Source organism: Mesoplodon bidens (assembly GCF_964165515.1).
Source record: "Mesoplodon bidens genome assembly, chromosome: 1".
Taxonomy (NCBI): Eukaryota; Metazoa; Chordata; class Mammalia; order Artiodactyla; family Ziphiidae; genus Mesoplodon; species Mesoplodon bidens.
In genome coordinates this window covers 17,011,511-17,033,826 of record NC_138176.1, presented here as the reverse complement: position 1 = coordinate 17,033,826, position 22,316 = coordinate 17,011,511, and the positions used below count along the sequence as shown (strand labels likewise).

General features: G+C 40.3%; 2 protein-coding genes across 7 annotated transcripts in view; one reads left to right on the top strand and one right to left on the bottom strand.

The window, feature by feature from the left end:
• CCDC186 (coiled-coil domain containing 186) overlaps positions 1-3,023 on the bottom strand; it is a 48,578-nt gene extending 45,555 nt beyond the window's left edge. The window contains exon 1 of the mRNA XM_081240214.1: positions 2,867-3,023. The gene's annotated coding sequence lies outside the window, so the exon portion shown is untranslated. The remainder of the gene's footprint in view (positions 1-2,866) is intronic.
• A 12,864-nt stretch (positions 3,024-15,887) lies between these two features.
• TDRD1 (tudor domain containing 1) overlaps positions 15,888-22,316 on the top strand; it is a gene marked incomplete at its 3' end in the record, with an annotated part of 34,785 nt that continues 28,356 nt past the window's right edge. For 5 of the 6 annotated variants that reach the window (XM_081235370.1, XM_081235369.1, XM_081235367.1 and 2 more), the window contains exons 1-2: positions 15,900-16,206; positions 18,353-18,411. In XM_081235370.1, coding sequence (XP_081091496.1) covers positions 15,912-16,206; positions 18,353-18,411 — 354 coding nt within the window. In that variant the 5' untranslated portion in view covers positions 15,900-15,911. Of the gene's footprint in view, positions 16,207-18,352; positions 18,412-22,316 lie in introns of all 6 variants that reach the window. The other variant, XM_081235365.1, reaches the window with a different exon arrangement.

Below are 22,316 nucleotides of genomic sequence, written 5' to 3'. Positions count from 1 at the left end.
AATCCTGTGACACGAAAACAGAAGACATTACAGTCCATCAGGATTCCAGGAAAAAGAGAATAAGTAGCCACATCATACATCACATTATCAAGTATATGTCATATTACCAGTTTGGCAACTTAGATCCATGCAATTTTATATATCTCTAATAGTAAGTTTAAAGACAGAAAAACTTTTAATACAGAAATCTCAGTTTGAAGCTACTTGTACAGAGCTCACCAAATGAACTTTAATGAGTCTAAGAAAATATGAAAAGTATTTTCAGCTAATTTCCCCCCCAAATCTGAAAGCTAAAAAAAAAGGGGGGGGGTAATTGACCTATAGCTCCCTTTTCAAAAAGGAAGGCTAATAACTTAAAAAAAAATTAAGTTTTAAGTCTGCCTTATATTAAGAAGTTCTGGTTAGTGTTTAAATTTTGAAGCCACCTTTGGCCTGGGCTTGGTTAATTTGGTACAATGCAGTTTACCAAAAAATTAAATTATTCATCAGCTATTACATAATCATCCCTGAAGTAGACTAACAGTTCATGGGCTTGCTTAATTTGGTACAGTGTAGTTTACCAAAAAATTAAATTACTCATCAGCTACGACATAATCATCCCTGAAGTAGACTAACAGTTCATGTGCCTTAATGAATGACAACTATACTCACAATCCAATCAATACTTTGCTGGGTTTGATTTCCACTTTGTGTCTATTGCCCCTGCATGCCAATACTTTTTCTTTTGTTTACTTCTTAGCCCAAATAGATTTTTAAAATCTCAGTAGCTGAGAAATAAAGTTCAAAGGTGACATTTGCAATAATATGATAAGATTACAGGGTTAATTTGCAAATTTAAATTATCTATGCTCCCAAGGTTGCCCTGAAACGACACTGAGCATAACATTCCCAACACTGCAAGCCATGTGACATGTTTATGAGAAATTCAAGAATCAGCTTTAATTATTTAAAGCTAGAGATAAGGGATAAAAGAAAGACTTAAATTTTACTGAAAGAAAAGAAACAGAACTTCAGGTTAAGGAGTCTTAATTTAACATGAAACTGTTAAATGAATTTGAAAAACTAGCACAAATTAGGGAAAGATGATTCCCTTCAAAGGGAAAGATGATTTTTCTACATCTCTTAATAAAGGCTGCTTCAACCTATCATCTCTTCCTAAAGAGTAAGTATACTTCACTGTTTTACCTTCATTCCAGGATGTCAGCATGTAGCTGTAAATAGATGGTTTTAAAATGAATATAATAAGTAATCATTATCAGCTATGCTGTTACTGTACAGCATCAAAGAACAACTCTTTAGTTTATGGTTGAAGGAACTAAAAGGTTAAAGAGTGGTTACTGTGCTACACCACTCCTTTCCTGTGAGCAACAAACAAGACTCTGAAATACCAATGAAACTATAAGGAATCTCCACTGTTTAAGGAAACCTGAGTTTATATCCAGGTATTAGGAATTAGACAAGGTCTTAAAAAGAATAAAACCAATATAAACACAATCCAGGCATTTCCAGGTAGAATCTTCAGTAATTATGCATGCTTGCCTATTACAATGTAATATGGAGTTTTAATTCTTTATACTGCAAGATTTGTTAATCACTCAATACTGTCACTGAATTTAAAATAAAAGGAAAAGACCAAAAAGAAAAAAAAAAAAAAGAACGAGGCCAATCATCACTGTTTTCTATTTCTGTAATGATGGATAAAGAATTGGAAAGTAGCTGTACAGAGACGAGCAGACTTTATACACAAGCAGATAGTTCAGTTTTACTATCAATAATCTCTGGAACCTTAACCTTTTCCACATACTGCAAATATGACGGTGTAGTTAGTAGTTGGGAAGGCTACACCCACTACTACCTACTACCATACCTAAACACTTAATAGATTTTTCTTTTTGAGTGACTACCAACACACCTCTTGAAGCACTTCCACTGATTTGCCGCACAATTTCCTTAGAAAAACTCCCAACCTATCATTTCGGAAGAAATAACAAAGCTAGGCATCAAAAGTACGTTCGTTACACACGCATACACGGAGAAAACTGCCAAATGCCTGGGGCTGCATGGCCTTCTAAACAACGCTCCTAGGTAACAAGATTATCATGTCAAAGGTAATCCAAATGTTCCAAATCCAGGCCTCTTTCCTCTAAACAATATCAAAATGTAAATATTAGCTCAAGTTATTAAACTGTTAACAGCCAAGCAATAATTACACCTGTTCCCCAAGACTGCTACTAGGGAACATGTAGAAGGGGATTTTACCATTTTACAAGTTTGACAGAGGCTCAAATTTGAAACATGATCCTTACCAACCAAGGTTTATCAAATGCCTTGATGTCCTTGGAAAAAAGGCAACATAAACACCAAGAACGATTTCTCTCATATCCACAATCCCAAAGAGTCGTCTCTAAATTACTTAAAATCACAGTAATGGAAGTGTTTGGAAGAGAGTTTAAAAAGTCGCTAACAGTCAACATAAAACACGAACACAGTGAACTTGGAGAGGAAAGGAGAAATAGGCGACTGAGTCTATGAGGGATGGCCGAGCAGGTAGGGCTTAGCTACAGTTCGCATTAGGAGACGGGGCAAGCGGCCCAAGTTCCGCCGCTCTTTAGGCACCGCTCTGGAGGCGCGGCCCTCACGGCCCCCGGCGACCCCTCGGTCGCCTCCTGCCCCGGCGCTCGGGACTGAGGGAGGGAGGCAGGGAGAGGAGGGGATTCCGAACTCCTTCCCCCAGCGCTCGCCTCGCCCCCTCGAGAAGCCAGGCAGGGAGCCGCCCCGGGACCTGCAGGACTGCGCGGAAGGTGGGCAACCGCCGCGCCGCCACCGCGACTCCCCGGCCCGCCCCTGGCATCCCTCACGCACTTACCCCACTTCTTCGAGCCTTAGGCCACACCCCTAAAGAGGCCATTGGAATTCCCGCGTAGGGGCCAACTTCTCCATAACGGGGTCCAGCAGAACAGGAAGTGGGGGGGGGGAGGGGGGCAGCGGTGAGGAACAGGGCCGACACCACGCTCCCTCCGCCGCGACTTCCCCAAGCCCCCGCGGAGCTGACACATCAACAAAGATGGCGGCGACCCTGAAGCCGGCCCCGCTACAGCTGAGGGGGCGGGGCTACCTGGAGGAGCCAATCAGCGCGGCGCGGGCGGCGTGACGCAACGCCTCTTGGTGCTTGGGTAACCTGTCTGCAGTGGGCGGGGCCGGCGCAGCGCTGTCTCCTACCCCGGGAGCGCCTGGCAGGACAGTTAGGCTTGCTGGGCAGCCCCCTCCCAATCCCCGGCCGACCCGGCGAACCGGCTCTCCCGCCTCTAGTCCCGTCCTTCCTCACGCCCCTTCCCGGCCCAAGCAGATTATTGCTTCCTGTAGAACGCGCTCCTTGGACATGATCCCTCTGAACCCTTTGGCCCTTATCATAGTCAGGGACATAAAGTTATAAAAATGAGAATTCAAAATTGTGACTTACAAGCTTTGATGTGTAATTCTTGCACCTGACGTGGGCGGCGTCAGCAGGAGCAGCCTACCTGCCCGTCAGACAGTTCATCTCTGGGAGAGGTTCTGGGGGTTTCCAGAACACCACGTGGCCCCTACTGCCATTGTTTAATAATAAACTGTTGGTGCCTCGTCTCCTGTACTGCACTGTGAGCCTTGAGCGCTGGAAGTGTCCTCATCCCAGCACGCAGCGTGGGGGTTGACATGCTGGAGCTGCTCAATAATTAGCAAAAAACTTTAAAAAGTGTACTGGGGGCGGGGGTGGGTGGCTGGGTGGAGGTTGTGTATTCAATATAGTTGCCTAATCGCGTCCTGAGAAGTAAGGTGAGCAGTTTCAGTCTGGAGGGTTTGCAAACCTACTCTGTCCGGCTAAGTGCTGTTCTTTAAGATATCTTATGTACAACTGAGTGAATATAGTTGATTCTGACAAGTCAATTCAAGAGTTTATAAAGCAAAACTTCTTTTTCAGTTAAACTTCTTTGATACTAACTGCTGGCAAACACACACACACACACACACACACACACACACCCCAAAAACAAAAAAACCCAAAAAACAAAACCAAAAAACAAACCCCACTTTAAAAAATTCAACATTTTGTAACTCTGTTCCTCTTTCCTTTCAACAGGAAATGGCACCTCTCACCTTAAAAGAAGATACTGATTAAAGCACATTATGCAGTGAAAGTGTGACAGTAAAGAAATTATTTGGCTTTTTTTGTTGTTGTTGGCTGTGTTGGGTCTTTGTTGCTGCGCGTGGGTTTTCTCTAGTTGCTGAGAGAGGGGGCTGCTCTTCCTTGCCGCACGTGGACTTCTCATTATGGTGGCTTCTCTTGTGGAGCACAGTCTCTAGGCGTGCAGGCTTCAGTAGTTGTGGCACGTGGGCTCAGTAGTTGTGGCTCACGGGCTCTAGAGCACAGGCTCAGTGGTTGCAGCACATGGGCTATGTGGGATCTTCCTGGACCAGGGCTCGAACCCGTGTCCCCTGCATTGGCAGGGGGATTCTTAACCACTGTGCCACCAGGGAAGTCCCAAGAAATGATTTGACTTTTAAACAATAAATTGACCAAATATTCCTACTGAGATGTTATTCCAAGGGGGAAAAGTAAAAAAAGAAACTTTAAGCTTTTTCAGTGTGCATATTGTCAGTAATAACATTCATACTGTTATTTCTGAAATATGTTAGTATAAAGCGTATATGTGATCCTTGGGAACCAAGATTTTCAGTATTGGAGAAAGGAAATACACATATAAAAATCAAAGAAATTAAGTAAAAACACTTCAACCCTAAATTTGAATTTAGAAATATCAGTGTGAACTCATGGCACATTTCATTTCCATTAAAAAAAATGCTGTCCACTGGAAAGGCCTAGAACAATGATCAACCCAATGCACACCCCTATCCTCCTATCATCTCTAAATATAATTTCCCACTAAAAGTCACCTGGGATCCTCAGAGCTCAAGGGCTAAACCTACATCTGGGGCAAGAAATGTACAAGAAAACCCAGGACATTTTGGTTGTATCAGAAAGCAAAGAAGAAAGCAAAGATCATAGGAGTTGTGTCAAAAAGATTCAGGAGCCAATTCAAAGGTGTTCCCACTGGTCAAAGATAGGACAATTTTAGCATTCAAAAATAACAGCAATAGAGATACATCTACCAGGTTAAAAATCAATGAGTGTTGATTTTTTTTTCTTTTTTTTGCGGTACGCGGGCCTCTCACCGCTGCGGCCTCTCCCGTCGCGGAGCACAGGCTCCAGACGCGCAGGCCCAGCGGCCATGGCCCACGGGCCCAGCCGCTCCGCAGCACGAGGGATCCTCCCAGACCGGGGCACGAACCCGCGCCCCCTGCATCGGCAGGCGGACTCCCAACCACTGCGCCACCAGGGAAGCCCTGAGTGTTGATTTTTTTAAATGTCATTAGTCACCTTTGGAGGATGCCAAGGAATCATCACATTCTGAAAACTGATAAAAGAATAAAGCATCCTACCTTTTCTGTTACAAACTGAATCTCAGTCAAGTAGTTGATGTGAGAAAGTTCTTTATAGAATTTCACGTGACAAATGCAGAGGAACAGATAGACTATCACCATTTTGGAAACCCTAGTGAAATAACGTATCCAGGTAATGATCATCAGTGAATCCAGAATCATTAGATGAAAAGCTGACGGGAAACTTTACAGTGCATGGATAGATCTGACAACATTAGAACCTGCTAAGTTAATTTTAATATCCCCCAAAGAGAAAGGACTAGATATTAAGTGTCTTCTGATGTGGAGCAATAGAGGAACACAACACCACCTGTGAAGTATTCTTGCTAGAGAGGATGTAATCAAGAAAATTGTGAGAAAAACTGCAGTTACTTCAATACATAAGCTGCGAGAAATCTCTTTTTAAAATACATCACTGAATGCAAATGTAGGATCTGATTTGACCATACCAACTGTTAAAAATCATTTGAGACTATCTGGAAATTTTCAATACTAATTTGATGACATTAGGAAATTATTTTTAAAGGTGTGATACATTTTGGTGATGTTTTTTAACAGTCATAATCTTTTAAAAATACATCCTTAAATATATATGGATGTAAAGATTCAATATCCCAGAAAGCAAGAACGTGCTCAAAAAAATAAAAACAACCCCATATTGATGGGAGTATGTCAAAGGAGAACAAAAAAGAACTGAAGGGGGCTTCCCTGGTGGCGCAGTGGTTGAGAGTCCGCCTGCCGATGCAGGGGACGCGGGTTCGTGCCCCGGTCCGGGAAGATCCCACATGCCGCGGAGCAGCTGGGCCCGTGAGCCATGGCTGCTGAGCCTGTGCATCGGGAGCCTGTGCTCCGCAACGGGAGAGGCCACAACAGTGAGAGGCCCGCGTACGGCAAAAAAAAAAAAAAAGAACTGAAGGGACTTCCCTGGTGGCACAGTGGTTAAGAATCCACCTGCCAGCTCAGCGGACACGGGTTCGATCCCTGGGCTAGGAAGATCCCACATGCCACGGAGCAACTAAGCCCATGGGCCACAACTCCTGAGCCTGCTCTCTAGAGCCCACGAGCCACAACTACTGAGCCTGCACACCACAACTACTGAAGCCCAAGCGCCTAGAGCCGGGGCTCCGCAACAAGAGAAGCCACCGCAATGAGAAGCCCGTGCACCACAACAAAGAGTAGCCCCCGCTCGCCGCAACTAGAGAAAGCCCATGCGCGGCACAAAGACCCAATGCAGCCCAAAATAAATAAATAAAATAAATAAATTTATAAAAAAAGAACTGAAGGAGCTCCCAATGGCCAAAGTTGGAATTTGAGCAAGGAAATAAAGTAGTATTGGATTATAACTCAAAGTATAAAATAAATATCTATGAGTTCCTACTGATAGAGAGAGAGATGATTGAATATATTAATAAATAGAAGAGGAGAGACAAATCTCCCATGCAAAAGAAGTTTAAATAGGGACTTCCCTGGTGGTACAGTGGTTGAGAATTCACCTGCCAATGCAGGGGACATGGGTTCGAGCCCTGCTCTGGGAACATCCCACATGCCGCAGAACAACTAAGCCCGTGCACCCCAACTACTGAGCCTGCGCTTGAGAGCCCGCGAGCCACAACTACTGAGCCCATGTGTCACAACTACTGAAGCCCGCATGCCTAGAGCCTGTGCTCTGCAACAAGAGAAGCCACCACAATGAGAAGCCCACACACCACAACGAAGAGTAGCCCCTGCTCGGCGCAACTAGAGAAAGCCCATGCGCAGCAATGCAGACCCAGTGCAGCCAAAAATAAATAAAATAAATAAATTTATATTAAAAAAATTCTAAATAATTTCTGTAAGTACTCTGCCCTTAAGGAAGTGAAGCATAACCCCCTTTCCTTAGGTGTAGGCTGCACATAATGACTTCTTCCAAAGTGTATAGTATGTAAAGGGAGGGGAAAAAAGTAACTGTATAGTGGGGAAACCTGACAAGTACTAGCCAGGTATCATGGAAAATATCAACTGTCATAAATCATGCTCATAGAATGTACCCTTCATATGATGCTATAGGAATGACACTTTACCTCTGTAGTCTTCCTCCTAATAAGCCATAACTACTCTCTTAACATGAGAAAAACATCAGACAAATTCCATCAATGGGGCATCGTACAAAAATGCCTCACCATTACTCCTGGAAGCCGGGAAGGCCATCAAAACATGGATAGTCTGAAAAACTGCCACAGCCGAGAGCCTAAGGAGACATGACAACTAAATAAGTGTGTTATCCTGAATGGGATCCTGGCTCAGAAGAAGGACAATAGGTAAACACTACGAAAATCTAAATAAAATATGGACTTCAGTAATAATGTATCAATATTGGTTCCTTAATTGTAACTGACTTATCCTACTAATATGTTACTAATAAGGGAAACTGGGTGTGGCTTATGTGGGAATTCTCCATACTGTCTTCTCAATCTATATTTATTTCTAAAACTGTTCTAAAAATATTATCTATTAAAAAGAAAACAATATACAAGTCGGAATTTGCCTCAAAACAATGGATGGAGAGTATGTGGGGTACAGCTGCAGACAAGATTGACCGTAAATTGATAATATTGAACTGGGTGATGGTTACATAAGGGTACCCTTTTTCTTCTGAATTTTTTAAAGGTCATAGTTAAAAAATAGTTTAAAATATTTTTTCTTTGAGCAACATCAACCTATAATGACGTGCTCTCAGAGCAAACAGTGTGATCACATGTACCTGGTTTCCGCGTGCAGGCAGAAGCAGTGAATTGATTTGAGAAAACTTTTTAAGACTTTAAGTGATTAATATAACTCAGGTGACCCTTGCGGAGACAAGGTCTGCATTTTTGCCCTTGGAGATTCCAGGGACTCCTTTCTAGAAGAAGCAAGAACGACTACCCTAAGTTTCCGCAGTGCACCTCCCTCTGACCCTGAAGCTTTTGTACCGACGCTAGAGCATAGAGATGGCGGCCCCGGGCTCAGCGCGCACCTCCCAACGCGCAGAGAGCTCACGTGGGCGCAGCGGCAGCACGTAGGCGCAGCGGCAGCACGTGGATGCGGACTGCGCAGGCGCCCGCTGCCGCGGGAGAGCGGGCTGGGCGTCCAGAGCGAGGCAGCCGCAGGGAGCGCACCTGGCGGCTGGGCTCCGGGACACGGGCAGGTGCCACCACCGCCAGGCTTCAGAGACTGGTCTGGGTCAGTGGCCCTTTTGCCTCTTTCCAGGTCAGGATTCCCAGGTGCATGGGGAAGCGAAAGGGACTGCCTGAGGGTTATGGAGCTTCAGTCGTTGGGGGCCGGATGTTGGGCACTGAACGTTGAGGTCGGGCGTTGAGGTCGTACGTTGAGCGGGTACCAGGGGCCTGGAAGTGGAGAGAGTACGGAAGGTTGGAGAAGCCCTGGGAGCTTTGGCTGGGAAGGCAGGTCTTGGGTGGGAGGTTTTGGTGGGGAGGATCCTGTACTGGGAGGAGGGGCGAGAGACGTGGGAGTTGAGACGTGGGAGTTGAGCTTTGGGCAAATGGGGACCTTGCAGCAGATTTGAAAAATAGTACTTGCAGGCATGATTCTCCTCTAAGTGTGAACATCCACTTGCATCCTATTGGAGGACCTCTTTCCCCTTCACTCTAAAACAATTTTGGTTCATGGATTCAATGTCTTCATTTAACTCAAAGCTACAGTGCAGACAGTACTTTTTAGACTTTTTCCCCCTACTTATCTACTGTAGAAAGGAAGATATGTCGCAGCATTCGCTTACATGTAGGTGAGGCAACACTGGTTCATTTAACACGTATTTATAGCATGTCTGCTGTGGCCTCTGGTTCCCTTATTGAGCCGTCCGGTTATTGAATGCGCAATTGCATGGCCTAGTAATGTGACCTGAGTGTTCATCTTAGCTGTGTAAGGGCGCTGGTCCTCGTGGGTTTGGCAAATTACTAAACCTTCTCAGGTCTCCCTTCCTTGTCTGTAGGAATAAAGAAATAGGAATACTTTAATCCTCAAATTATTTTCGTCTTCAGTGTGCAAACTAATTCCACCTGAGTGGAAGAAATTCTTTGTGTGTGGGAGTGGTATAGAAGTAAAGTAAAAATAATGGCTGCCTTTTAAGGATTTAGTAAGGACCTGCCACTGTGCTGGGTAGTTTACATGCAGTGTCACATTTTATCCTCATGATTAGGTGTTGTGAGGAAGTTACTACTGCTGGCCACACTTCACAGCCACTGAATCCTAGAAAGATGAAGTGATTTGCCTGAGGTAGCATAGCTAAATGAGGAAGATGAGACTGCTCAGACTTGGGTCTGACTGACTTTAAAGCTCATGTTCTGTGGAACCATTGAGTTTCATAGCTTTAAAACTGACTGTGTCCTTTGAATAGCCATTCTCTCTGAATGCAGGGGGTTACCAGGAGGACAAAAGCAAACAGAGAAGAAAAAGTATTAGTTAAGTATCTGCTGCATGCACTTTTGGTTCTGCTGCATGCACTTTTGGTATTAAAGGAATTAACTCACTGTGGGTTTACTCTGGCCTCTAGGTTGTGGTCTCTTGGAAAGACAGGAGAGGCCTTATGTCCCTGTTTACAGTGTATCCTGGATGCTCTGGGCTTCATAGGGGAAGGGTAGCTGGATTCCAAGGGAGTAAAAGAAAGGTTTTTCCCCTTGGGGAGCATCAAGTCTTACTGAGATCAATTCATGAAGTACAGAACAAAAGGACAACACAAAACCAAGGCCTTATTTTTGCCTGTAGAACTGCAGAAGTTAGTTACTTTCATTCCACTGCTCTTTCATTGCATCAATGATTCCTTAAAGAAATTTGTGAACCCTTCTAATTAATCTTTACTGTTGGCTAAGGAAACACAAAACTAATTACTATAGATTTGAGGATGATCATAAATATATTTCATTCATCACTAGTAGCGTGTAAAAAATAGTGGATTGTATATGGGGGAACTGCTTATTTTAAAACTGTGTGAGGTTAGCCTGTCCTCAAGGTATGACCCCCAAAGCAGTATCTGTCACACCTCTGTATCTGTATATTCCAGAAGTTTGCAACCCAAGGGTGGGAAACACAGAACTATGGTATAAGGCCTGCCCTCTCCAGATTCAAATATGCCCCAGTGATTGACACACGATGAAGCCAAGTAAGGATAAACGCACATTCTTAGTTTTTTTTAATATTCAAATTCAGCTTTAACAGTGTATTTTGTATCCCAATTGTGGTGGTTACATAAATCTATATATGTGTTAAAATTCACAGAACTATAAATCAAAAGAAAAAAGACAATTGCATGGTATGATAATTACACATTTAAAAAAAATTAAATTCCAAAAGATTTTAGATGACTGCAAGTTTTATGGGTACTCACAGTAGTCCAGGCTTCCCTCCAAAAGCTAGTGCATAGGCGGAAGTAACTTTCAGAGTCAGGGATAGTGTGATTCTCCTTTTGACCCTTTGTCGGCCCACATCTAGAATCCTGTGCTGTTAGGAGAGTCCTGTCTGTATGAGGGTTTCGGATGAACTAGAGAAGGTGCTGAATTGTGAGAAGTCTAGAAGGCTAAGGACCTGGAGGAAAGTGGACATGGTGGCCATTTCAGATGTTTGAACGGTTGGGGTCACGGGGCAGCAACAGGAATCAGTTGGAAAGAGAACCACTTTATAAAGAAGCATGCAGTACAATTGGCCGTCCAAAATGAAAGGAAGTTAGAAGCTTCTAGTTATAGGACAGGGCTAGATGTCTATTTGCCCTGGGCGTTGTAATGAAAATTCCTAAATTGGGTGAGGCAAGTGAGATAACCTAAATTCTAACTTAAATATTCCACCATAGGTGGAGCTTCTTTTAAGCTTAAATCCTTTTTGTTTGCTGCTTACACTTTACATTGGGTCTAAAACTGATTCTGTTATCCTTCCTAAAGTCAAATAACTTTATTAATTTTTGGACTTTGGAAGAGTTGAGGTAAGACATGAAGTATTGCTATTAAATTTCAGTAAACCTCATAGCATAGTGTAATTCTTCCTTTAAGATTGCTAGATGAAATTTCAGACAGTGAATTTAACTTTCCCTGTCCAGGTTGTCAGGAAAACAGTGCAATAGTACATTTTAGATAGTTTTATCATACGAGTATCTTTTGAATGCCACTTTGTACCAGAAGCCATGGTAGGCACTGTGGGAAATCAGAGGGTTTTTTAATTGTTTTAGTAAGACATGGTTCCTGCACTCAAGCAACTTAAAATAATTGTCTATAGGTAACTCTACAGGGTAGTAAGGAGTTACGGATTGACTGTCAGCCTTATTAATAAGGACAAAGTTAGGAAAGCTATTTCAGGAGTTAAAGGCTGTGTATTGAGGGTCCCAATGGTGTCTTGAGACAGTGTCTGTACCCTGGTTTTGTGGTTTAAATATTACTGTGATCTTTTACTTGGTTTAAATTTAACCACAGTTTATGAAAAAAAGTTTGATTGAACATGCAGTGATATTTTAATCTTTAACATGCTTTTTTATATAAAAGTAATTCATCCTTAAATATAATTTGGAAAATGAAAAAGACAGTGAAAAAGATTTCCTCAACTTACCTACCCCAGAACACTGTTATTTAAAATTTAATGTATCTCAGTCACCTTTTTGTACATGGAGTTTTGTTCTTTTTTATTTTGCAGTTATTATACTGAACATACAGTGTTTTTCTGACTTTTCATTTGCCATTCTAATAGACATTTTACAACGTTTTTGAAAACTATGATTTTAAATGGTAGTGTAATATTCTATGTAGTAGAAGCATCACTGTTAACTTTCTTTTTTCCTTTTTTTTCTATTTTAAATGGATATCTGTACATGCCATATTTTTTGATATTTAAGATTATTTCAGTGGGATGATTTCTAGAATAGACTTGTGAGTGGCTATGGATATTTTTAAGAATATATATTATATGTTATATATGTATAATATGCACATATATATTATATAACTATATTATGTATAATACACATGTACATATATAAATCTCCAACTTATTTCTCAGGCAGAACATATTAATTTATATTCCCTTCAGTAATGAGTGTTTTACTTGCACCTATGCTGTATAGAAAATAATATATAGTTATTTCAATTTGAATTTTTTTGTTACAAATGAGATTGAATGTTTTCCCCCTTATGTTTATCAGTGACTCTTCATCCTCTGTGTATCCTTTCATGCCTTTTGCTCATTTTTTTTAATCCGTATCTGTGTCCATTGGGCTGCAAATAACAGAAAACCCAAAGGTGTATTTTTCTGATGCCACAGCAAGTCTGTGCCTAGGCAGATCAGGGCTGGAGTCAGGGCTTCTGCCAGGGACACCAGACTCTGCCTTCTCCTCTCCACTGTCCTGAGGATGTGCTGCTTTCTCATGCTTATTGCTTTCTCATTGCATTGTGGGTGATATATCTTCAGGCCTCAGGTCCGTGTTGCAGGAAGAAAGAAGTGAAAGACCCTGCTAGCCAAATCTGTCCCTGTCCATCAGGAAAGGACAGAGCTTTCTGAGAAGCTCCACTCAGAACTCTGATTATGGCCAGTATTGTCTCTAACTCAAGCTGGCAAATCAGAAGTAGAAGGTGATGTTTGGGTCGGTTACCCACAGTGTGTGCTGCAGTGTCTGGATGTTTTTACTATTCCACTTTTTAAAAGGTATCAAATGTGTCATCTTTGTGTTAGTACTTATTTTCCGACCTCTTTGCTGTTTTTTGTTCATTTAATCATGTTTGCTATCATTTCGCTTATGGTATTTTACCACTTTAAAACAGGGACTTCCCTGGTGGTCCAGTGGTTAAGGCTTGGAGCTCCCAATGCAAGGGGCACGGGTTTGATCCCTGGTTGGGGAACTAAGATCCCCCAAAATAAAAAAATAAATAAAACCCAAACTCCTTATCCTCCAGTGTGGGTGTTACAGACTGATTCTCTGGGAAGCAAAATCTGAGATGGAGGTTTGTGTAGTGTGATGAGTGAACATGGCCTGTTTGGTACTAGTTTCTTTTGGAGTTAGTTGAAGTGGACTTCATAGTCCATTATGTCTCAGTGTTGGAAAAATGAATGTTCTTGGCTGTATTGGTCCCTATTAGATCAAGTTTATTGTGTTAGTAAAATATATATCACTGCTTGTTTTCTAACTGTTGACTAGTACGTGTCTAAAGCAGGTGTGTCCTTATGGTGACTGAATTTCTCTTCTAATCAGTTTTTACTTTATACATCTCAAGGCGATGTCATTGTGAGTCAGAGATTTCTGGCCGCTCTCTCTCCTGGGAGGTTTTTTTTTTACCAATGTAAAATACCTCTCTTTATACCAATATTTTCTATCTTGAGTTCTATTTTATCTGCTATTAATGGTGTTAATATTAGCAGCCCAACTTTATTTTGGTTATTTGCATAGCACATATTTTAGTCCTTTTATTTTCAAGCTTACCGTGTATTTTGTTTAATATGTGCCTTTTGTGCACAGTATGTATCTGAATATTTTTCTCCCTGGGTCCATCTCTTTTTCTATTTTGAGACTGAATCATTGATATTTAGATTACCTGGGCTTGGGTCTGTCATCTTATTTGATGTTTTCTGTTTACCATACTTGAATTTTTTTTTTCCCTGTTGGATTGTGATTTTAAAGTTATGCTTTGTTTTTGTCCTTGAGGTAGTTGCCCTAATAATTATTTTTTAATTTTATGTATGTATTTATTTATGGCTTCGTTGGGTCCTCGTTGCTGCATGTGGCCTTTCCCTAGTTTCAACGAGCGGGGGCCACTCTTCATTGCAGTGCGTGGGCCCCTCACTGCGGTGGCCTCTCGTTGCAGAGCACGGGCTCTAGGCGTGCGGGCTTCAGCAGTTGGGGCACGTGGGCTTTAGAGCACAGGCTCAGTAGATGTGACACACGGGCTTAGTTGCTCCACGGCATGTGGGATCCTCCCGGACCAGGGATCGAACCCATGTCCCCTGCATTGGCAGGTGGATTCTCAACCACTGTGCCACCAGGGAAGCCTGCCCTAATAATTTAAATGCATGTTCTTTATATTTCTTGTACAGAGTCTAGCGTTACTCAATATTCACGTCCCCACCCAGCATCCCCTGGAAGTTATTTTCCTTTTGTAATTTCACAGTATTTCTGTCTTACTGCATCCTTCATAGTAGTTCTCAATCTGATCCTTCAGTTTAGGTATACCTGAACATACCTGCTACAGATATGCTTTCCCTGACAGCTACAGTATCTCCCACCACAGCTGCCCATCTGCCGGCCTTCTATTAGGGATCTTCCCAGGATCTGGTCCCCTGAGAGTTCCCCACCTGTAAGTCTGCTTGTGTATTTCTTTTCTTTCTTTTTAAAAATTTCATTATCTTTTCTGTACTGTCATTGAATTAGGCTGGGCCCGATTTAGAGCAGAGATAGAAGTTTTAGGACACCACGAGGGAGGATTTTTCTGCTCTTTCTTTATCTTCTATTTAAAATAAGGTCAAATAATATTTAGCTATTACTCATACCAGTTTCGGCTATCTGTTGCCTTTTTTTTTTTCCTGAGCTGTTTTGGGAAGATAGGCAGAAGTTTTGTCTTCAGGCTAAAGACAAAGCTATAGGTCACTACTTAAAAATAAGAGTTGTTTGTCCACTTATATTACTTCCCCTGCGCAAACAGTATTTTCAAGGAGTAATAGGAAAACAACAAGCCCGCATAATGTCTGATTAGAGGTTTCTCAGAGGCGCTTTGCAACAGTATGTGTACCTTATTTTCAGTGAAGGGCACACACAGATAAGTCCTTAAAAGCAGTAGATACAAGTTACAATTTATGGAAGCCCAGCTGGAGATGATGAAGCACAGGACTTGGGAAAAACAGACCAACCCGGAATCAGCTGAGGCAAATTGTGCAGGATGACTAGGAAGGGAAGGGTTGACCGGGTGGATGAGAGAGCGAGGACGTTCTGGGGACCCGGTTCAGCACAGTCAGAGACGTAGCAGAGCAACAGGTAGGGGAGGATAGAGGGATTCTGAGAGGCTAGACAGGTAGGGGATGACCTGATCTAAACACTACCCACTGTTGTATGTCACCATTAAGTTGTAGGCTTTAGGTCGGAAATACTTCGCTTAAAACTTGATGGTCCTTTTCTATTCATGTTGTTTCCAGAAGCTTTTTAAAGGAAGGAATAGTGTTGAATCCAGAGATGACTCTTTTGATGTCTCTTGATTTGCCCATTGTCGAATTCTATTAAACTTGGAGGTTGTACTTAAAGAAGGGTTCTTTTCTTGTGCCTGTAGAACAGGCTTTGATATCATGGTTACAGTTACATCTGCTTTGGAATCATTGATGGGAAAGAGCTGTTACATAAAGAGAAATCACCTGGCCCTGCAGTGCTTCTACTTTTGGAATTAAAAGTTGCCTTTTAAATACATTTCTTCCCTTAGACTTCTGTGAATGTTAAATTGCCACTTAATATGATGTCAAGAAATAATTTGGAGGCATCTAGCTGTAAAATGACAGAGCCATTTAATTTTGCGAAAAGTGAAAGCAAGCTTCCACCGCATGAGTCTTTAAGAAGTCCCGGAGGACATCCTAACCATCCTAATTTCAGGTTGAAAAGCCCAGAGACTGGAAAGAAAAATTTTTTGCTTTGTGAGCAAATCAAACAGTATCTGGCTAGTGACGAAGACAATTCAGTATCTTCAAACTCTGACGGCATCAGTGGAGAAGTGGCTGGATCCAAAGGAGACAGGAAGATGCTGCCAACAGGTGAGTAAAACCTGTAGGCTTATTACTACTTGATTCTGATGGTTTCTTCGACTTATCGAAAGTATGTGTAACTGTACACCAGTGCGCTATTAACAGCCAAATGGCTAACTTACAGGATTTGCATATACATATTAGTTTAGAAGGAAAAACCAGATGCCAAGTAGCTACCTTTGGCTACATTCATCACAGAAGGATTCCTGAGGAGAAAGTGTCTACAGACAAGCCTCCCTCCTCCCCACCCGCCCCAATCCAGAGACATACTGGGAATGTAGAAAGGAAACACTGGCTTTTTATGGATGTTCTAAAGATTGGCCATATTCTAAAAATACTGTGCAGATTTTATGCATGTAATAGCTCACAAAGGTATGTCTAAGACATTAACTTGTTTCATTTGATTTTTAAAAAAATCATTCCTTTCATCTTAATTCTAAAAATCTGCTTTTTAAGGAGACTGGGGCCTGGTGGAATTTACCCTCTGTGAATGTGTTTGAGATATGATCTTTTAATATTATGGTGATGTAGTTCTCACAGTATGGCCCTTGGGCCTCTGGAGTCACAACTATTTTCCTAATACTATTAAAACATTATTTGCTCTTTTTCATTCTGCTGACTTTATGCTGGTGGTGCAAAAGCAAAGGTGAGTAGACTCTGGCACCTCGTTAACTTGCCTTTAGCAGGGGTACCAGCCTGGGCTAATGGTCATTGTTTTTCATTTTCATGCCCTTGCAGTTAAGACAAAACAAGCCAGAAGTGTCAGTTTTACTTAAGAATGCCCTTGATAAAGCAGTACAAATTTATTAATAAGTCTTGAGCCTTGTGTACAGGTATTTTTAGTATTTTGTTTAACAAAATGGGAATTACTCCTAACTTTTGCTGCTTACTGAAGTATGAAAAGCATGTGTGTGATTGAGTTTGAGCTGAATGGAAACTTTTTTTCTTGGAACATCATTTTTAATTGAAAAGAATGACACACGGGTCATTCGGGCTTAGGTATCTGGCAGTCATTTTCTCAAAAATGGATAAAGTGAGCCTGTCACGTCAAAGAAAACAGCTGATAGTATTTTGTTGATAATGAAAAAGTACAAGCTTTCAAGCAAAAATGAGAATTTCAGGAAATGTGTATCTGCCAGTCTGAGCTTGACAGCTTCCCAATACTTAAAAGACTTTTCTGGTGAGATGCATGGTGATATTAACACATAAGGTTTTTGGTACTATCTTATGAAATGTGTCAACATTTGGAAGATCTGCATAACTCAGGAGTTTCTCAGTCTTTTCCTGAAGACCAATGCATGATGCTCTATAGTCCTGCATGGGTAAAAATCCATTTAAAGTGCAAGATAAATCAATGGATTCTAATATAACAGTATGAAAAGTTTATTGATAACGGTTTTAGATTCCACATTGCAGCTAACCCTTAAACTACCACTTGAGTTTTGGTGTGAATTAAAGAGAATATCCACAGTTACCCGAGAAGGCCATAAAATACTACTCCTATTTGCAACCACGTATGTGTGTGAGGCCAGATTTACTTCACAATTAAAACAACATATCATAACAAATTGGATTCAAAAGCAGATATGAGAATCCAACTATCATTGGTTAAGCCAAACATTAAAGAGATGTGCAAAAATGTAAAACAGTGCCACTCTTCACACAATTTTTTTTTTTTTTACTTTGGAAAATAGTTTTTAAAAAACCATGTCAACATGTAATGCACTTATTATTTTTAAGTAAATATATTTAAATGTTTAGTTTTAATTTCAAATACTAGTATTTGAAATTTCTAATACTTAGTTTTAATTTCTAATAATGCTAAATATTGATAGTTACAAGCCATGTAAACAAAAACTCTTTGAGGTCCTCAGTAATTTCTAAGCGTGTAGATGAGTCTGGAGTTCAAAAAGCTTGGTAACTGTTGCCTTTGTGAATGGAGAAAAGTTCACAGTGAGGTGTACAGTAGTCAAGGAAATTTCAAACAAATCCTTTTTCTTCATTAGGAAAAGTAGGATGTTACTTATTTATAGTGTAGCTTTAAGGTTATTATGGTATAGCTTTATTATCTGAATGTTACCTAATGATGTTACTGTACATTTTCAGGAATAAAGTAATATTTGACTTTTATTAGGCATTATGTTTTACATCCCAGGTAACTCTGTGTCACCATTAAATGTTGGAAATCATTCACCACCCAAAGAAGTAAATAGTGTAAGTTATTTATTTTTTCTATTTTGTGTTTTTGGATAAAAGATTCTAAACATGTTTTTATATTGTGTTAATGAAGAATTACTCAATTTGCAGGTATTGTTCAAGGTAAGACTGTCTTATCTCTAGCCTAGTATATTTTTAAAAATAAAATTCAACTTTTTCTATTTAGGTAATAATAGATTGACATACAGTTGGAAGAAATAATAGAGATTCTTTGTAGCCTTTACCCAGTTGTTTCCTGTGGTAACAAGCTGAAGAGCTATAGTATAATATTACAATCAGGCTATTTGACATAATACAGGCAAGATACAGAACATTTCCATCACTCGAAGGATCCCTTCTGCACCTTTTTATGGTCACATCCACTTCCCTCCTGCCCCTACCCCCTTCTTAACCCCTGGCAACCATTAATCTAATCCATATTTCCAAAATGTTGTCATTTCAAGGATGTTATATAAATGAAATCATAGAGTATGTACCTTTTGGGATTGGATTTTTTTCATTCAGCGTAATTCTCTGGAGATTCACCTAGACTGCTGTATGTATCAATAGTTCAATGCTTTTTACTGCTGAGTAGTATTCTGTGGCTTATTTAAACATTCTCCCATTGAAATACATCTGGATTTTTCCCAGTTTCTGGCTATTATAACTAAAACTGCTATAAACATTCATGTGTAAGGTTTTATGTGAACATGAGGTTTTTGTTTTTGCTCTAGGATAAATGCCCAGGAGTGCATTTTGGGGTCATATAGTAGTTGCATATTTAGTTTTTTAAGAAGCTGCCAAAGTGTTTTCCAGAGTGGCTATACCGTTTTACATTCCCATAGAGAATGTATGAGTGATCCAGATTCTCTGCACCCAGCATCCTCACCAGCATTTGGTGGTAGTAGTATTTTTAGTTTCCCTATTGTCACATTTGTGTAGTGATAGTTCATTGTGGTTTTGTTTGACTAGTGGCTAATGATAAACATCTTTTCATGTGCTTATTTGCCATCTGTGTATCCTTTTCGGTGAAATGTTCTCCATGTCTTTGTCCATTTTCTAATTTGGATGTTTATTTTTTTACTGCCAAGTTTTGAAAGTTCTTTATATAGTACAGATTCTAGTGCTTTGTCAAATATGTGATTTACAAATATTTCCTCCCAGTTTCCGGCTTGTCTTTTTTTTTTTTTTTTTGCTATACGCAGGCCTCTCACTGTTGTGGCCTCTCCCGTTGCAGAGCACAGGCTCTGGACGCGCAGGCTCAGCAGCCATGGCTTGCGGGCCCAGCCGCTCCGCAGCATGTGGGATCTTTCCGGACCGGGGCACGAACCCATGTCCCCTGCATTGGCAGGCGGACTCTCAACCTTCCCTGCCAGGGAAGACCTGGCTTGTCTTTTTATTCTCTTAACAAGATGTTTAGCAGGGCAAAAGTTTTTAGCTAGGTCCTGGTCAATTTTTCCTTTCATATATTATACTTTTGGTGTCAAGTCCAAGCACTTTTTGCTGCTATAGATGCAGAAAGTTTTGGGGTTTTTTCCCCCAAAAGTTTGTAGTTTTATATTTAAATTTGTGGTCCACTGTAAGTTGTGAGACTTAGGTTGAGGTTAATTTTTTTTTTGGCTAGGGATGTCCAATTGCTCCAGGACCATTTGTTGAAAATGCTATCTTTCCTCCACTGAATTGCTTTTGCACTTTTGTCAGAAGTTAGCTGCGCTAATTCGTGTGGGTCTAGTCTGGATTCTCTTTTCTTTTCCACTGATCTATGGGTCTTTCCCTTCACCAATACCACACAGTACTGGAGCTATGATGGTCAGTCTTGAAGTTGGGTACAGCGATTCCTCCCACTTTCCGTTTCTTTTTTCAAAATCATTTAATCTAGTTTCCTTCCTTTCCAGTATACATTTTAGAACAATCTTGTTTGTATCTACAAAAAATCTTGCTGGAATTTTGATAGGAATTGCATTAAGCCTGTATATCAATTTGAAAATTGTTGACATCTTTGCTGTGGTGACTCTTCCAATTAACACAATCTGTCTCCCAATTTATTTAGATATTCTTTTATTTCTTTCACTTTGTGGTTTGCAGATTACCAGCTGTGCACGTTTTGTTAGATTTACACCTAAGTATTGTTTTTTGAGTGATTGTAAATGCTGTTATATATTTTATTTCCATGTGTCCTCACGTTCATTGCTAATATATAAAAATATGGTTGATTTCACATGTTTATCTTGTATCCTGTGACCTTCCAGGAGTCATTTATTCTATGAATTTTTTTGTAGACTGCTTGCAGTTTTCTACATAGACAATTTTATCATCTGCCAATAAAAGACAGTTTTATTTCTTCCTTTTAAAAATATATGGTTTTAATTTCCCTTTCTTGCTTTATTGCACTGACTAGAACTTCTAGCATTATGTTAAGAGTGGTGACAGTGGATATATTTGTTTCCAAACCTAGGGGGAAAGCACTGAGTCTTTTCACTGTTGAGTATAATGTTAGCTATAGAATTTTTGCAGACAATCTTTATCAAGTCGATGAAGTTTTCTCTATTCCTACTTTTTTTCTGAGACTTTATATCATGAGTAGGTATTGAAATCTTTGAGATGCTTTTTCTTCATCCATTGATATTGTTGTGATTTTTTTTCCTCCTTTAGCCTGTTAGTTTGGTGGATTGCATTGATATATTTTTTTAAATTTAACCAGTCTTGCATCCCTGGAATAAGCCCCACTTGGTCATGGTGTATAATTATTTTTTATAAGTTGCTGAATTATATCTGATATTGTTTTGATGAGGATTTTTTACATCCATTTTCATGAGAGAGCTTGGTCTGTGATTTTCTCTTTTTTATTGTCTTTGTATAGTTTAGGTATCAAGGTAATATTAGTTTTCTGGAATAGAGATTGTATAGAGTCGGTGTTAAATAATTCTTCTTTAAACATTTGGTAGTACTCTCTGGTGGTAAAAAGCATATGGGCTTGGGGATTTATTTTTTGGGAGTTTTAAAATTATGATTCAGTTTCCTTAATATTTATAAGGCTATTCAAATTATTTCCTAATGTGATAATTCATGATTTTTCAGGAATTGGTCCATTTTGCTTACATTGTGAAGTCTACATAGAGTTGTTCGAAGTATTCCATTATCATTTTTATATCTTCATGGTCTGTAGTAATATATCTCTTATTTCATTCCTGATATCGGTCATTTCTGCCTCCTCTGATTACTTCATTGTTAGTCTTGCTAGAGATTTATCAATTTTGCTCATCTTTTCAAAGGACCAGGTCTTGTTTCACTGATTTTTTTCCTCCAAGTTTTTATTTTTAATTTCATTGATTTCTGCTTTTATCTCTATCGTTTCCTTCCTCTGCTTGCCTTGGGCATGTTTTGTTCTTATTGTTTAGGTTTTTGAGATGAGAACTTACATTATTAATTTGAGACTTTTCCTCTTTTCTAGTATGTGACTTTAGAGCTATAAATTTCTGTCTTGGCGACACTTTGTGTCCCACAAATGTGATATGTTGTATTTTTATTTTCTTTTAGTTCAGTGTATTTTTAAAACATTTCCCTGAGACATCCTCTTTGACTCATACGTTATTTAGAAGTGTATTGTCTAGTTTCCAAATGTTTGGAGATTATCTGTTCTCGTTCTGTTACTGATTTCTAGTGTAAGTCCACTGTGGTTGAATAACACCATCTGTATGATTTAAGTTCTTTTAAATTGGTTGAAGTTTGTTCTATGGCCCAGGATGTTCTTGGCTGGACAAGGGTGGGAGTTCATCTTCCCAGCATCATTACTGCTCCCCCCCACCCCCGCCATATCCTCTCTACTTAACACGAGGTGGAGGGAGGATTGGAGGTGGAAGCGTTTGGAGACACTCCACTCATTACTATTGAATGGTGGTGGAAAATCCTGACTGTCCACTAGG